The 16,081-nt window shown below is 40.7% G+C and overlaps 1 protein-coding gene across 1 annotated transcript in view; it reads right to left on the bottom strand.

Annotated features, from left to right (window-relative positions):
- Positions 1-14,216: 14,216 nt before the first annotated feature.
- The window catches only part of dcc (DCC netrin 1 receptor), a 385,109-nt gene continuing 383,244 nt past the window's right edge, over positions 14,217-16,081 (bottom strand). The window contains 1 exon segment of the mRNA XM_041969439.1: positions 14,217-14,927. Within this exon segment, the coding sequence (XP_041825373.1) occupies positions 14,838-14,927 (90 nt within the window). The 3' untranslated portion in view covers positions 14,217-14,837.

Below are 16,081 nucleotides of genomic sequence, written 5' to 3'. Positions count from 1 at the left end.
GTGATTTCCAAATGTCCCGGTTTCCAGGGCTGTACTTAAAAAAGATGTTCTGGGAAGCTATTTTATTAAATAGTTTTCATCTCTAAGTCTCCACATTCAGATGGTAGGGCGGGAGCATGGATCCATCCTGCCTTGGATCAACACTGCTTGTTTGCACCCCATCGCAGCATTACTGCCCTTCATGAAACTACATCCAGCATAAAACATGACCATCTTATAATTTCTGTATTTTTATTGTGAGTGTATAATTTGACATGAAAAATTATTCACATCTACTCTTGGTTCAGGATGCATACACTAAGATCAAGCTGTGAGATTACAGTATTCCTGTTCTCTTTAGGGAACTGATTGTTCTGTGATTGTTGTCAGAAATCATATCTGTTCATGCTTCAGTATTTAGTCTGATAGGGAAACATGTTGTTGCATGAACTTAAAATAAAGCTGAACAAACACTTTCTGTCAGACTCTCATGTTGAGAGTCTGTTCCAGCCCAGTTCTGCTTTTGTTTTTAGACAGTTAGGTTCAAATCAGCCCGTCTGGCTGAATAAACAGCCAGCATCTGTGCTGAAGTTTCACTTTTTTCTTTCATTCTAACTTTTGTGCTGTCAGATTTAACTTCACTGCCTTGTATCCATGTCCTGTTTCAGGGAAAAATCAAGTCATTTAACGTGTAAAACCTTTCAGGTTGACTGGGTGAAAGGAATGCAGAAACATCCCATTTTAGGTTGGCTGCAGGAAGAATGCTCCCAGGTAGGTAGACAGGCAGGTAGGTAGGTAGGCAGGTAGGTAGACAGGCAGGTAGGTAGGTAGGTAGGCAGGTAGGTAGACAGGCAGGTAGGTAGGCAGGTAGACAGGCAGGCAGGCAGGTAGGCAGGTAGACAGGCAGGCAGGCAGGTAGACAGGCAGGCAGATAGGTAGGTAGGTAGGTAGGTAGGTAGGTCGGTAGGTAGACAGGCAGGTAGGTAGGTAGGTAGACAGGCAGGTAGGTAGGTTGGCAGTCAGGCAGGTAGACAGGTAGGTAGACAGGCAGGTAGGTAGGTAGGTAGGTAGGCAGGTAGGTAGGTTTTTTAATTAATACTAGTAATAGTAATTTATACTTTAAATATTTCTTCTTATTGTGTTTTTGTGCATTTTGGGGTATTTTGTGTATCTATCTCTATCTATCTGTCTATCTGTCTATCTATCTGGAACAATGTTATTGGAGCATCAAAGAAGTCAAGTTATTAATATGCAGATAAAATTGTCACAGAGCATTTCTGATGCCCTACATTAGGAATGATTTGACTGATCCATACATCCCATCAGCTCTTTGCACGTTGTAAGGGATTGTCCAGGGATTTTGGATCCATGCAGGAAGGTAATGAAAAGTATAAAAACAACCCGGTTAGCGATGGAACCTGCAGTACACCTTCTGAACGATGACTCTCAGCTGGCCCTTATAAACAAAACAAAACAAAGAAAAAACACACGTAAAACCTGGCTGGAAAAGAAAATTGTATTTTATTGCTGGAAACATCCAGGACATCTCAAAGACCCCAACCTAAGCCTTACCCTGAAGCTTCGTAGGCATTGCATGCCTAAAGATAAACTGTACTCAACCAAACAGAAATCAGTATCTACACTGTAAAAACTAAACTAATATTCCAGCTGCACCAGACAACAACTAATCATAAAATTCCAGTAAAGATTCACCAGTTTATGCCTTTATTTTATATGGGATATTAGTTTTGATGGGAAGGGATGGGTGGGAGGGATGTTTTGGGGTCCAAACGGTGAATATCCATCTATCCATTTTCTGCACTGCTTCGTCCAGTTCAGGGTTGTGGGGAAGCTGGAGCCTGTCCCAGCATTTAGCAGGTGGGAGGCCAGCCGAGGCTCGAACCAGCGACCTTGCTGTGAGGCCGAGGTGCTAATCACCACACCGCCGTGCAGCCCTTGATGAATATCTAGGTTAAATGAAGATGGTTAAATGAAAATCAAAAGAAAAGTTGATGTTTCATATAATTTAAACCAAATTTGTGAACATTTAGTATGAAATAGTTTCACTTTCAGACCAGAGAGGAGCAGCTGTGTCTATGAACCAAGCAGATGTTGACTGTTGTAGACAGATTGTGAAACAAATTATTACAAATTTCTGGTAGAAATAACCTGCTGGAAGTTTTTAACTTCTATAAAATGCAGGCTTATTTAAGTAAAGGTCACTAACTGGACCTGAACCCCTGTAATCTAACCTCTAATCTAAAGACTCCTTCTCTAAATCGGAACAAGTAAATCTGAGCAGTTCTGGATTCAACCATTTTTAGAGTGAATATTTATCTCCCAGTGCTTGTTGGTTTTCCCTCCCTGAACCAGTCTGGAATCTGTTTGTCTTGCCTGGTGTTATCTAATCATGGTGGTGGGCAGCAGCAGTTAAGCTGGCAGACGGCAGATGGAAGATGACATCCGAGCGTGGAGGAAGGAGACGAGCTGTCAGTTAGTTTATCCTGCAGCCTCATCCTCCGTTAACAACCGGCTCACCACAGGCCTTGTTCGTCTGCCTTGTCACCCCGCAGACAGAAGCTGGCAGCTCATCAGTCCTCCTGCAGAGGAAGTCGCCGCCGCTAAACAGGAGACATGAAGAGAAATGAAGAGAGGCCAGCCGAACACACAGCCGGCTTATTCTGCTGTTGTTCACAGAGAGAGAAATAAGATCTGTCTAACCCGAGCCAAGTAGGTACGGCCACAAAAACCTGCTCCATCATTTAAGAAGAGCTCAGTGGTGACCGGGTCCTCCTGGGTGTCCCACATCTGGCTCATGTTAGGTAGTTGATGCCTTGGTCGTCATGGTACCCAGGGACCTACATGGCTCCATGGGGTTCTCAGTATGTGTGTGTGGTTGCCCCTGCAGTGGACTGCTGAGGGTCTGTGTGTTTGCTTTTGCCAAAGGATGAAATGTGGGTCAAACCACTAACCTTCTGATCCATGGTGGAGACAACACCTTAGCACCTTCCCCCACCAGCTCACTGAGTGTGACCTGGAGGAAAATTAAAGTCAACAATATAAAATGATGTCAAACGGTCTCGTGGGATGATATAACTTGATATGCATCGAAAATAACCAATATTAAGATTTAATAACTAAATATGAAATAAAAGATGATTAATAATCTCACGCATTCTGCCTCTGATCCTGGGAAGAGTCCTTCAACATCAGCACACACACACGCACATTATATATACTGTATATATATATACATATATATATATATATATATAAATAATGACTAAACACACACCGTTGTTTTTAGCTTTTGTATCAAAAACTTTATTTATCAAACAAAAAGAATGCACCATTGAAATAACATTTCTATAAAAAGGACCATGGGACTGTTCTACAGTGCATTACAAAACCAACGTATACAACATAGTGGGTAGAAACTTTGCTTAACTTCATCATCAGCAGCTTTCCCCTCCGTACTTAAATGAACAAAATGTACACACTTAAATATTGCAGTCACTAAGCTAAATTTGGTTCTAAGGAGTCTGGGCTTGGACGTTTCTTTTCAGGATGAAGTGGATTTCCTCCCACCTGTCGCCTCCTCTGTTCAACAATGATTCTGGAAATGAAGAAACTGTCTGTGTGCAGTTAAGCAGATAAGGGTTGTTTTAATTTGGCTCCTTTCACCCTGATGAGAGGAGGTCCAAATAATTTTTCTACTCTATTATTTTGGCTTTAGAGGCTGTGAGGCTGAAGCTGTGCAGGAGCAGGCGGCCGGTTTCATATGACACCAGGACTCTTTCAATGTCAACACATCTCTAACCAGCTTCACTCTTTTCTGCCCCCCTTCATTTCTCCTTTTGCTGCTTTTCTTAAACACCCAGTGGTTTCCAGTGATAAAGCACTGAAATAAAAAAATGTAAAAGCAAAATTTTCCTTTAAGCGTAATTCAGTCTGTTCCACAGTTTGCTTTACTTCAGCATGTAAATGAAAGCAGGTTACTCAGTTTTCTGTCCAGTGTGCAGAATGGAACCATTTAACTTAACCTCTGTGGTGAGGTGAGCTCTGGTCATATAGGAATACAGATAAAAACACTTTGAAAAACATCCTTATTGTGGTGCATTCAGGTATACGTAGAAAACAGAGAACTTTCTGCCCCTCTCTAAGAGTGGAAAAACAAGCATATGCCTATTCCACCTAAATGAGATGAATGTGTTATGTTGGTCTGCAAACTGATAACATCAAACATCACTGAAGAAATAAGGAAATAAACATTAATTTTAGTAGAACTCAGTGATATCAAAGCATCATGTAACCGACACTTAGGTTGAAGACACAAAAGTTCACATTGCAGGTAAAAGTGGTCAAATCCAGCATTTTCCCTGATTTATGGCCCATATCTGACTGTTTATGACAGTCTGAAGAGCACAAATCCAGGCCACATTTATATGTGGTGCTAGATCAGACACATCTGATAACGGTCGAAGCGCCCTCAGGCTGAAAGGTCACGTCGGTTTCATCCAACTTTTATGGAGCAACGACAGGGACGTCAGTCTCACTGCTTCTGCTGTCACATGTGGACCACATGTTTTCTAAAACTGGCTTTTATTCATCATTTGCAGAATTAATCCATACTTGCAGATGTGATTCTTACCCCTTGTTGTTGCAGTTTAAAATATGTACAAGTTAGAAAACTTGTGTCCCTGTCTAAGCTCCACAGATGGAGGATGCAGGAAAATGTAAAAAAATTACATTAATTATTACTTCATTACATGACATCACAACTTTTTTAAGCTCCAAATGTACAAAAGTTTTTAACGGTGCACAAACGTTAGCCTGTGTAGAAGATGTAGCACAAACGCTAGCGTGTGTAGCAGATGTAGCGCAAACGCTAGCGTGTGTAGCAGATGTAGCGCAAACGCTAGCGTGTGTAGCAGATGTAGCGCAAACGCTAGCTTGTGTAGCAGATGTAGCGCAAACGCTAGCGCGTGTAGCATCAAAATTTCCGCCTGCAAACATAGCAAGCTGCATTTGCCGTCACATCTTCTGTGCCCTGGATGGATGTCACGTTTAAACAAAGATGTGAACAGCCGCGGAAAATAATCGGATCTCAGCTAAAAATCGAAGACCTGCAGTGTGGATGTAGACTTGTTGGCAGATGTCTTTACAAAGAGCAGACTGGAAAAATAATCTGAGATAAAAACTGAACCGAATAAAAAGAATTAAATGGTGGTTTTCCAAATAAAAAAAAAAAAAACCCTGCTTGTAATAGTGTTAAAATATGAGAGAATCAGCAGGATGACATAATATCAATGGAAGGAGAGAAAACAGCTGTTCTCCTGACCTTGTTGTCAAAGTTCTAATGTCCGATTTCCCCTAAAAGCACCACAAACAGCATTATTAACTCCTCCGCCATTCAGCGTGCCTCCTCTGATTTCCTCCAAAGTCAGGGAAGACATAATCCTGTTAAAGCTCAATCTAAAGTCCAGGCTTCAGGACACGGCAGGCCTTGGGGATCAGTCTGCCGTCTTATAGACGGATAAAGAAAAACTGCATAGATGTGATTGGAGTCCTAATCTACACGATCTTGACAGGAAAACAAACACAAGCCAGTGATAAGTGAACCAAGAGGTGGCAAACAATTCCACTGTTTCATCAAGAGATCTGAATAAAACAAAAAAAACAAACACTAATACATTTAAGGCAATAAAGAAAAAGTAAACAGCACTTCAGTCCTTTTCTGTCCTTCCTAAACTAAATTTACATTATGCAGAAATATCACATGGTTATAAATATTAGATTTCGAGGGCACTCAAAATAAGGAAATAATAATAATAATATATTAAATTTGATAGTAAAAAGTCAAATCTACAGTAGTGGATTTGTACACTGTAAAAAAGGCAGCTTTCTGTAACGTGTCCTGCTGCAGCAATGTTTCCCCACAGTAAAGAACACATAGACGGATGGAGAGGAAAACGTCTTCACTCATTTTTCCTGCATTAAAACAAGGGCCAGTGGTTTGTTTTAGCCATGCTTTGGCTGGGTTTTTAGCTGTGCTTTAACTGTGTTTCAGCTGTGTTTTAACCATGTTTTAGCTGTGTTTTAGCCATGTTTCAGCCATGTTTTAGCTGTGTTTTAACCATGTTTTAGCTGTGTTTTAGCCATGTTTCAGCCATGTTTTAGCTGTGTTTTAGCCATGTTTTAGCTGGGTCTTAGCCATGTTAAAACTACGTTTTAGCTGTGTTTTAACCATATTTTAGCTGGGTTTTAGCTGTGTTTTAACCATGTTTTAGCTGTGTTTTAGCCATGTTTCAGCCATGTTTTAGCTGTGTTTTAGCCATATTTTAGCTGGGTCTTAGCCATGTTAAAACTACGTTTTAGCTGTGTTTTAACCATATTTTAGCTGGGTTTTAGCTGTGTTTTAACCATGTTTTAGCTGTGTTTTAACCATGTTTTAGCTGTGTTTTAACCATGTTTTAGCTGTGTTTTAGCCATATTTTAGCCATGTTTTAGCCATGTTTTAGCTGGGTCTTAGCCATGTTAAAACTACGTTTTAGCTGTGTTTTAGCCATGTTTTAGTCATGTTTTAGCTGTGTTTTAACCATAATATAGCTGGGTTTTAGCTGTGTTTTAACCATGTTTTAGCTGTGTTTTAACCATGTTTTAGCTGTGTTTTAGCCATATTTTAGCCATGTTTTAGCTTGGTTTTAGCCATGTTAAAACCACGTTTTAGCTGTGTTTTAGACATGTTTTAGCTGTGTTTTAACCATATTTTAGCTGGGTTTTAGCCGTGTTTTAACCATGTTTTAGCTGTGTTTTAACCATGTTTTAGCTGTGTTTTAACCATGTTTTAGCTGTGTTTTAGCCATATTTTAGCCATGTTTTAGCCATGTTAAAACCACGTTTTAGCTGTGTTTTCGCCATGTTTTAGTCATGTTTTAGCTGTGTTTTAACCATATTTTAGCTGGGTTTTAGCCATATTTTAGCCATGTTTTAGCTTGGTTTTAGCCATGTTAAAACCACATTTTAGCTGTGTTTTGGCCATGTTTTAGTCATGTTTTAGCTGTGTTTTAACCATGTTTTAGCTTGGTTTTAGCCATGTTAAAACCACGTTTTAGCTGTGTTTTAACCATGTTTTAGTTGTGTTTTAGCTGAGTTTAAACCATGTTTTAGCTGTTTTGGTCATGTTTAAGCTGGGTTTTAACCATGTTTTAGCTGTGTTTAAACCATGTTTTACCCATATTTTAGATGCATTTTAGCCGTGTTTTAATCATGTTTTAGCCGTGTTTTAGCCATGTTTTAGCTAGGATTTAGCCATGTTTTAGCTAGGATTTAGCCATGTTTTAGCTGGGTTTTAGCTGTGTTTTAACCATGTGTTAGCTGTGTTTTGGTCATGTTTTAGCTGGGTTTTAGCTATATTTAAACCATGTTTTAGCTGTACTTTAGGCATTTTTTAGCTGTGTTTTAGCTGTGTTTTAGCCATGTTTTAATTGTGTTTTAGCCGTGTTTCAGCTGTGTTTAAACCATGTTTTAGCTGTGTTTAAACCATGTTTTACCCATATTTTAGATGCGTTTTAGCCGTGTTTTAATCATGTTTTAGCTGTGTTTTAACCATGTTTTAGCTGTGTTTTTAAGTTTAAGCTCTGATTTAGCCGTGTTAAAACCATGTTTTAGCCGTGTTTAAACCATGTTTTAGCTGTGTTTTGGCCATGTTTTAGCTAGGATTTAGCCATGTTTTAGCTGGGTTTTAGCTGGGTTTAAATCATGTTTTAGCTGTGTTTAAACCATGTTTTAGCTGTGTTTAAACCATGTTTTAGCTGTGTTTTGGCCATGTTTTGGCTAGGATTTAGCCATGTTTTAGCCATGCTTTAGCTGGGTTTTAGCTGGGTTTAAATCATGTTTTAGCTGTGTTTAAACCATGTTTTAGCTGTGACCATGTTTTAGCTGTGTTTTGGCCAAGTTTTAGCTAGGATTTAGCCATGTTTTAGCCATGCTTTAGCTGGGTTTTAGCTGGGTTTAAACCATGTTTTAGCTGTGGTTTGGCAATGTTTCAGCTGTGTTTAAACCATGTTTTACATATATTTTAGATGCGTTTTAGCCGTGTTTCAATCATGTTTTAGCCGTGTTTAAGCCATGTTTTAGCTAGGATTTAGCCATGTTTTAGCCATGCTTTAGCTGGGTTTTAGCTGGGTTTAAACCATGTTTCAGCTGTGTTTAAACCATGTTTTACATATATTTTAGATGCGTTTTAGCCGTGTTTTAATCATGTTTTAGCTAGGATTTAGCCATGTTTAAGCCATGCTTTAGCTGAGTTTTAGCTGAGTATAACCATGTGTTAGCTGTGTTTTGGCTGTGTTTTAGCTGTGTTTTAGCCGTGTTTTAACTGTGTTTTAGCCGTGTTTTAACTGTGTTTTAGCTGTGTTTTAACCATGTTTTAGCTGTGTTTTAGCTGTGCTGGCTGATATCAGGGTGAGAAAATGGTAGAAACAGTTTAATGAGCAGCCTCCTGAGCAGCCAATGATTTCACTTTATTTCCATCAACCTGCTGCCAAACTGAAACTATGAAGCAACACGCTGCTGTTTAAATGGGGTCAAGGATAAGGATCACAATATCAAGATTAGTGTTTGGTGGGTTATTACTTTGTTTGTTGGTGGTGAATTCTACCGGAGAAACCGTTGGTTTAATTACTTTTAAATGGAGTCACATTTGTAAGGAAAATGCATCTGAGGGATGAGCATGTTGAGTATTCGGGTTGCACTATGAGAAAGTTGCAAACTCTTCCCTCCCAGCTGCAAATTACTGGATGTACAGGACGATCCCTCCCGTCTTTAGACGGAGTATCTGACGTCCACCAGAGTTTCCAGACAGCTGTTGTAAAGCTAAGCTGCAGGGTCGAAGCTAAACTTTCCTCTGTAAATGGGACACGGTGCTTCCTAGCAAAGCCCCATGCGGAGCGACCCGAGTCATCTGTTCCCGCCGTGACAGGAGGAACAGATTAACATAACACAGAGCACATTTTAACGTTGCACGACTTCAAATGAAGAGCCTAAACATGGAGGGAATATAAAAAAAAACTGGTGAAAAGACACGTAGAACGTCTTATTCATTCTAAAGGCAACAAAAACACACAAGAGGGAGCACCGAATAAAAATGAAAAGGTTGGACCCATTCTGGCATTTAGAGGATGTTAGCAGGTGTTTGTTACACCTCGGCCATGAAACCGTCTTTTCAGCTGGACTTCTAACATCAAATGTCTGCAGACGAGTCGGCAGACTGAAGCAGAACTTTTAACGGTTGCAGGGAAACATGAACCACCATCAAATTTAATCAGCTTTCCAACGCTGTAAACTGCACAGCCTGCCTTTAAGTGCAGTGTTGGACAAACTCAAGAGGAGGCCTCAGCCAGGCTTCCAGCCTGTTTGGGCTCTTCTGTGTCAACTCAACTTTCAACATTTGTGAAAAAGAAGTGAAACAGACAAGACAGCTGGAGATATATAACAGGTGCATTTAAGGTTAAAAAGGAGTTTGCATATGGCAGCACCCATGAGAAATGACAGGAAGCCTCAGCAAAGCTGGAGGATGGGTCTGCAACTCATGGTCAGCAGTGGTGCTGGGTGGTACACCAGTTCATAACCAAAACTACTTTTTATTTCTCTGATACCATATGAATTTGTTCCAACAGCTTAAACAATGCTGGCAGCGTGGAACAGTGACATGTTAGAGGGGGGACCTTTTCACTGCTGTACCTGTTTAAGGCCCATTTATGCTCCTTTACGTACGTAAAAAACAATGTCCCTTTCAAGCGTAGGGGCAGTGCTGAGTTCAGAGTTCACTCCCACAAGTTGACGTCAGTTTCAGACACCGTTTAGCAGCGGTAATGTGTCAGTATAACACATGCATCACATGTAGTCTTTCTTCAAAAGCTCACACAATTTTTTACAGTTGTCTTTGTCTTCATTCTTTTCTGCGCTTTTGTTCCCTTCCTGGTCCTCTTCTTCTTCTCTGGATTGTTTCTTTTGCTGGTCACATGTCAGCTATTCTGCTCAGCACTGCCCCCATGGTTTCCGGTGGTATTGCTCCATCTTCTGCATCAAGTAATGGATAGCTAACCTCCCTGAAAATGGACCAAACCGATGCAGGAGATGCTGAGCAGTGGAGCTGGACAGAATGAAAAGCTGTAGCATACGCTGAAGTGGAAAGTGAGAACTTATCTGCCGTCTGGTGGTATTTTGATCTTAAGAGGTCAGACATGGAGCAAACAGCTAGTTTAAATGATGTTCCACCATCTTACATGTAAACATACTGGAGTACCAACAATGTCTGAAAGTAAGGTCCACACCCTCCTCAGGTAAAAGACATGTCTGCTGGAAGTATTGATGATGGCAAAAAAAGCAAGAAGGGGAGGACATTACCAGCGTCAACACAATTCAAAGACCTGGTCCTGATCAGTTCTGTGGAGACTCAGGTCTGTGATCAGGCCACTGAGAACATTGAAATATTTCTATTTCTCTTGTATAATGTTCAGTTCCTGCTAAGCTAATCTGCTGCAGTACTTCATCCACCAGTGGAAAATGTGGCTGACACCCTGTGAAATACGGGAACCTGGAGTCATTTTCCAAGTAAAACTGCAATGTAGACTTCTGGTGATGCCACCCAGCACCGGTCTGTAGCATGGAGCGGACGAACATCTTCCTCCAGGACCAATGAAACTAACACATGGTTGTTAGCAGCTTAATTATCAATCCCAGGTTATCTGAACGGTTAACTAAAAAGCTAAAGAATGTACCCTCTCCTGATTTATTGATCAGGTTAGGCTTTTCTTGTGTATACGGACCGACTCATCTCCATGTTGTGGGTGGTAAACTGGCTAAGTGTAATGGAAAGTCTACAGCCACAAAATAAGACTTCTGTCTTTATCTTCTCTTCTACTGACACTGAAAAGATTTCATGTTTGAGCCTTCTAGTGGAGGATTTACAGGTAAAACTCAAGTTAGATTACATTTCCATCTGCTCTGCTTCCTACAAGCAGCATCTGGCCGCCGACCTCTCCTCAGACTGGATGTACTGTATCTCCCAGAACAAGCTGATGAGTTTGATCCCCGTGCACCGCCTGCCCGCCTGCATTCCTTCACCTTTCATCCCGGCGCTCGTACTGGCGAGACGGTACCCTTTCCATCCCCTCCATCCTGGACTTTTCCCCACCACTGTAATGGCCCAGCGAGCGTGAGCTTGGATCCTAATATTAGAAGCGGTGCTGTAATGAATTCCCGGCCTCATGCCTCGGTGCCCCGGCTCACACATACAAACCACCTCTGCATGTCAATCCACCTCCTCTGCTCCCTCCCTCAGGCATTTTCCTTTCATCACGGGAAGATAAAGGTCTGTAAATTACAATATGGTGACTGAGTGATGCAGTCAGATACAGAGGTAATGACGGCCTGTTTTTTTTCTTTCTCAAATCAGCTGGTGAATGACTTCCTTGTCTCTACAGGTTTGTGCTGTTTTGCAAACAGCCGATTAAAACAGCGATTTAAGCCAAACATTTTCCCTTACAACCGATTCTCTGCTACAAAGATGAGGGTCGATGGCTTGAAAAGAGGACTGCTGCAGCAGTGTAAAAAGAAAGGATCTCCACCTCGCTGTCTTACTGCCCCAACAACCTATTAGCTTGTAAGGATTTTTTCAGTGTACACGTTGCTGCTCTGTTTTCTAACACATTTTACACAATTATTAATTTTTTCTTTTAAAAGAGAGACAAGAACATCCCAACTCATCTAATCCTACTCTAACTCTCAAAACCCGACTTTCTGTCCTGCTGTATTAGCAAATCTAGTCGTTTAAAACAGCTAGCTGAGGGCTAGCCTTCACAGGGCTAGCCCATGTCGCAGAGTTCACCCCAAAATCTAAATTCTCCAACAGCTGCTCCCTGTCCACTTAAACCAAGGCTGACTCAAAGTATCTGTAACATACAAGTTAATAAGAGATGTCTTTACTAAACATGAGGATCACGTTTCATATTCATCTCTCTGCAGAAATGTGTTAAATAACATCTGAAAAAACACAGAAGTGAAATGACCCCAAATGTAAAAATAGACTTTGTGGAATATGCCTCCTTCATCTTTTTGATTCTTTTTCTCTTTTTTATATAAAAACAGAAACCCCTGAAGTAAACACAAAGAGAAGCTGGCGGCTTTCCCACATTGGCAGTCACGGTTGAAAGAGGTACAAAAAGAAATACTGCCACAACAGAACGAGAATATTTGGATCGTTCAGCTGCGTTCCCTTCTTACCTGACCAGCAACGTAACACCAAAACTCACTTTCTACCCGCTTTGATAGGACTGGCTTCCTGTCGGGTGGCAGGTTCATGACTTTAGTTGGGTAACAGCTACCATTTTGTTTTTGCAAGCCACTGAAAGGCCAACAGATTCAATATCTGACAGCAGCTGCTTTCCTGATTTGTGTTGTTGTCCATAATATCATTATTGCCAGAAGAACTTGATTGGGCTTTATGCTCTAGGGCCTTAGATGTTCAACATTTTGCTTCAAAACTATGAGAATGGGGATATCCGTAGTTGAAGTAGTTTGCAAAAGGACAAAATAGCAACATTTTCATCTTCTAAAAACATTTGCAACCATGTGACCCGAGAAATGTCCTTTTTTTTTAAGATTTTCACAAGCAAAGAAGTTCTGACTCAGTAGTCCCCGTATTTTCAGCTTTCTATCATGACTCTGCAGTCCCTGGAATTTTACCTTTCTATAGTCCCGTTTCCACCAGTGGGTGTGGGCCGGTCAAGATGTGAAAACTAGGACGGGTACCTTAATATCCAACCCAATCCGTCCTCCTTTTTTGGGACCCTTCCTTGGGGTACCAATCTAACCAATCCAACCCAAAAGGGAGGGGCAGGACACCATGCAAATCTTTTAATTGGTTGAAAAAAAAGTTACTTCCTTGTGACCTGCTGTAAAAACAAAGCCTTAAACAACAGATTTTCTTTTTGTTTATCTCCGTTTAAAATGGGATTATATGACCCCCATCCTCCTTAGTATCTGAGTCGTGTTCTGGTCTAGTCTAAGAAAGGTGATGCTTTGGCATCATGCTGTTACATAGCTGAGGTATCTATCGCTATCCAGCTGATGCTCCGCCTCACAGGTAAGGTTACGGTTGCTGTGGAAACGCTACCAGATTACAGTTTGTAAACCATATCTGCACCCTAACCGTCCTGTCCAGACCCACACCCATTGGTGGAAATGAGGCTTATCATGACTCAGCAGTCCTTGGACTTACTCCTGTAACCCAATGAGTCACAGATGCTGAAAATTTAAGATGCAGTCAACCAACCCCTCCCCCGCTCCGTTTTCTAATCCTAACATTGGGTTGTGGCTGGGGGTGTAACAACACATCCAACCATTGATCCATGATCCAATCATATTGATTCAAACTGAAAATGTGAATAAAACATAGACACAGTAATCATTTGTAAGACACCTGGAATCTAATTTGGTCTTATAGGTGTCTTTTGGTATTAGATGTTGATGTAAGTGATTCAGTTTAAATCAATCACTCCTAAATCAAATCTAATCTAAACCTCATCAGGACAAAACGTGTGATACTGACAAACATGAAATTGTTAGTCACTGAATCAATATATCTTATCATGATCAAAATTGTGTTGTGACATTTTCTTAAGTTCTATAACCAGCAGGGGGCCACACCGAACCGGATGTGATGTAGAGTACGTACAACCTGAGTCAAGTCAAAAGCCAATATGAACATGTCTGTTGATGATCCAGATGATCCTTCCATTCTTTCCTTTGAAAGATCTTTTCCATTGGTTTTCAGTCCATCTGTTTTCAGACCAACTTGAACGACGAGTAAGAACAAAGTCACAAAAAAATTAAGTAAAATGAGAATTTGGCAGCAACACAAGTTTTTCGGGTTAGAGAAAGTAAAAAAACTGTGGGAGTCTATGGAGGTTTTTACACAGTCCAGAATGAAAAGTGAGTTCAGATGCAGATGATTCAGACTGGACTTAGAGATTATTCACAATTTCATCTCCCAGTTTTTTATAGGTTCAGGAGATTGAAGAGCTGTGTGTGTTATGGGCATGATGCCTTGTTGCAAATTTTACTTTGAAAAGAAAAGCTTATATTCATTACCACATGGAGAGGATCGCCTCTCATTGCCACAGCGGGAAACATTGGACACCAGTAAAAAAAAAAGATGGTTCTGGTGGTACTTTGGTGGCTGAGGATGTTTTTCTCCTTTCAGCTGTAGGTGTCTGACAGTGTTTTTTTTTTTTTTTTTTTTTTTTTTACACAAATACACATCCTGGAAAAGTTAAAAACCCAAACAAAACCTCAAAGATGAAAGAATAATGTTAACAGCAGTTGCAAGTAAGAGAGATACAGTCATTGTAACTCAGTTAAGGAAAGCTTAATGGAGCAAGCTAATAAATACCACAAACAGTAGAAAGAGGAGGGATCTTAGAACTTCTTTTTTTCTAATATTCCTTTCTTCCTGATCAAGTGGAGGTGCAAGGCATTGCATTTTCCAGTTATGTGTTTGAGGTTGAAGAATGCAGAGGGGTTTCAGTTTGATCTCCTGAAGAAGCTGTTCCTGGAGTTATCGCTGTTCGGTTGCAGTGTTTAAAATCAGTTTTATTCCCTTATGTCCGATTCCCAGAGCCAGCAGATACAAGCCCAGGCCAGGAGAAACAGAGATCTGGGGCATCCTCAGGCCCATAGCGACCCTTTCGATGTCCATAGAGAATGAACACAAGGTGACATGGAGGCTTGTGGAAGATATCCAGAGTGGTCCATGGCTCCGAGCTGAGCTGAACTTGGGCTAGGGCCAGGGGTTAGAAGGCAGAGCCGGTAATGGCATTGAGCTGCTTCATCAGCCCCTCTAGACTGGCCATCTGCTCCGACAGGTCGTCCTGCTCGTAAACCTGGAAGAGGACAAAATAAACAGATTACAGGTAACATGTCAGACCACCATCGTTAAAGACAGACTATGTTTTAAAGAATGTTCTTCCATTCATAAAGCAGAGTTCACTTTCAGAAAACAAAGTACCTAAATGTACCATTAGAGTAGGACGGATTGTCACCAGGGTGGTACCATCATAGGTTTGGCTGTTGGACCCTCATGAGTCGGAGCTTACTTGTACCCTTGCAGTTTGTACCTTATAAAGACCAGTATTAGTTAGCTAAAGGTACAAGAGGTACCCCCAGAGGTACAATACTGGTCGTTAGAAACTGCAAGAGTATAAGTACCCACAGTCTCTGTGGAATATTTCCAACACCAAGAATTAAAAAGAGGGTCTAACCTGGGACTAGCACGGTGGACCTGATAAACTGACACGAGTGGATTTGTACATATTCCTAAATATAAGTACAAGGTAGTATATTCAACATGTTGCATGGGAATGTGTGTAAAAAGGATTAAAAATGAGGGTCCTGGATCCTGACAAAGAACCTTGCTGTCAAAATGCAACAAACTGTAAATGTTGATTTGTCCTTTAATTTTCTTTAACAGAGATGCCATACCTGTCCTTTAGTCTGAGACCATCCCAGCACAAAGAAATATAGTCCAAACAGAATCATTTCATCTGGTACAAAGCTGCCACCTCCAGAGTAAATATATCTAACACGACTGAGCTCCTGAACCGGAGTTTCCTGTTGTAGTTGCTTTCTACGCAGCAATACTGTCAGAAGCCATGACAGAATAATGACTAGAATACACACTTGTCCATGTTTACTATCACATGCTAAAGCAAGCTGACACAGTCATTGGGGGTTTAATGCATGGCATTGTATATAAATATATGTGTGTGTGTACATACAGGTGCTCATCATAAAATGAGAATATCATGAAAAAGTGAAGCTTGTATAATGTCGACATTCATTCCTCACAGACTGACATATTTCAAATGTTTATTTCTTTTCATTTTGATGATTATAACTGAAAACTAATGAAAACCCCAAATTCAATATCCTAGAAAATTAGAATATTGTGGAAAGGTTCAATATTGAAGACACCTGGTGCCCCACTAATCAGATAATTAACTAAAAACACCTGCAAAGGCCTTTAAATGGTCTCTCA

This window comes from Melanotaenia boesemani, chromosome 19, assembly GCF_017639745.1.
Source record: "Melanotaenia boesemani isolate fMelBoe1 chromosome 19, fMelBoe1.pri, whole genome shotgun sequence".
In the NCBI taxonomy this organism is placed as follows: domain Eukaryota; kingdom Metazoa; phylum Chordata; class Actinopteri; order Atheriniformes; family Melanotaeniidae; genus Melanotaenia; species Melanotaenia boesemani.
Note: the sequence above shows the minus strand (reverse complement) of the source record. Positions and strands in the feature narration are given on the sequence as shown.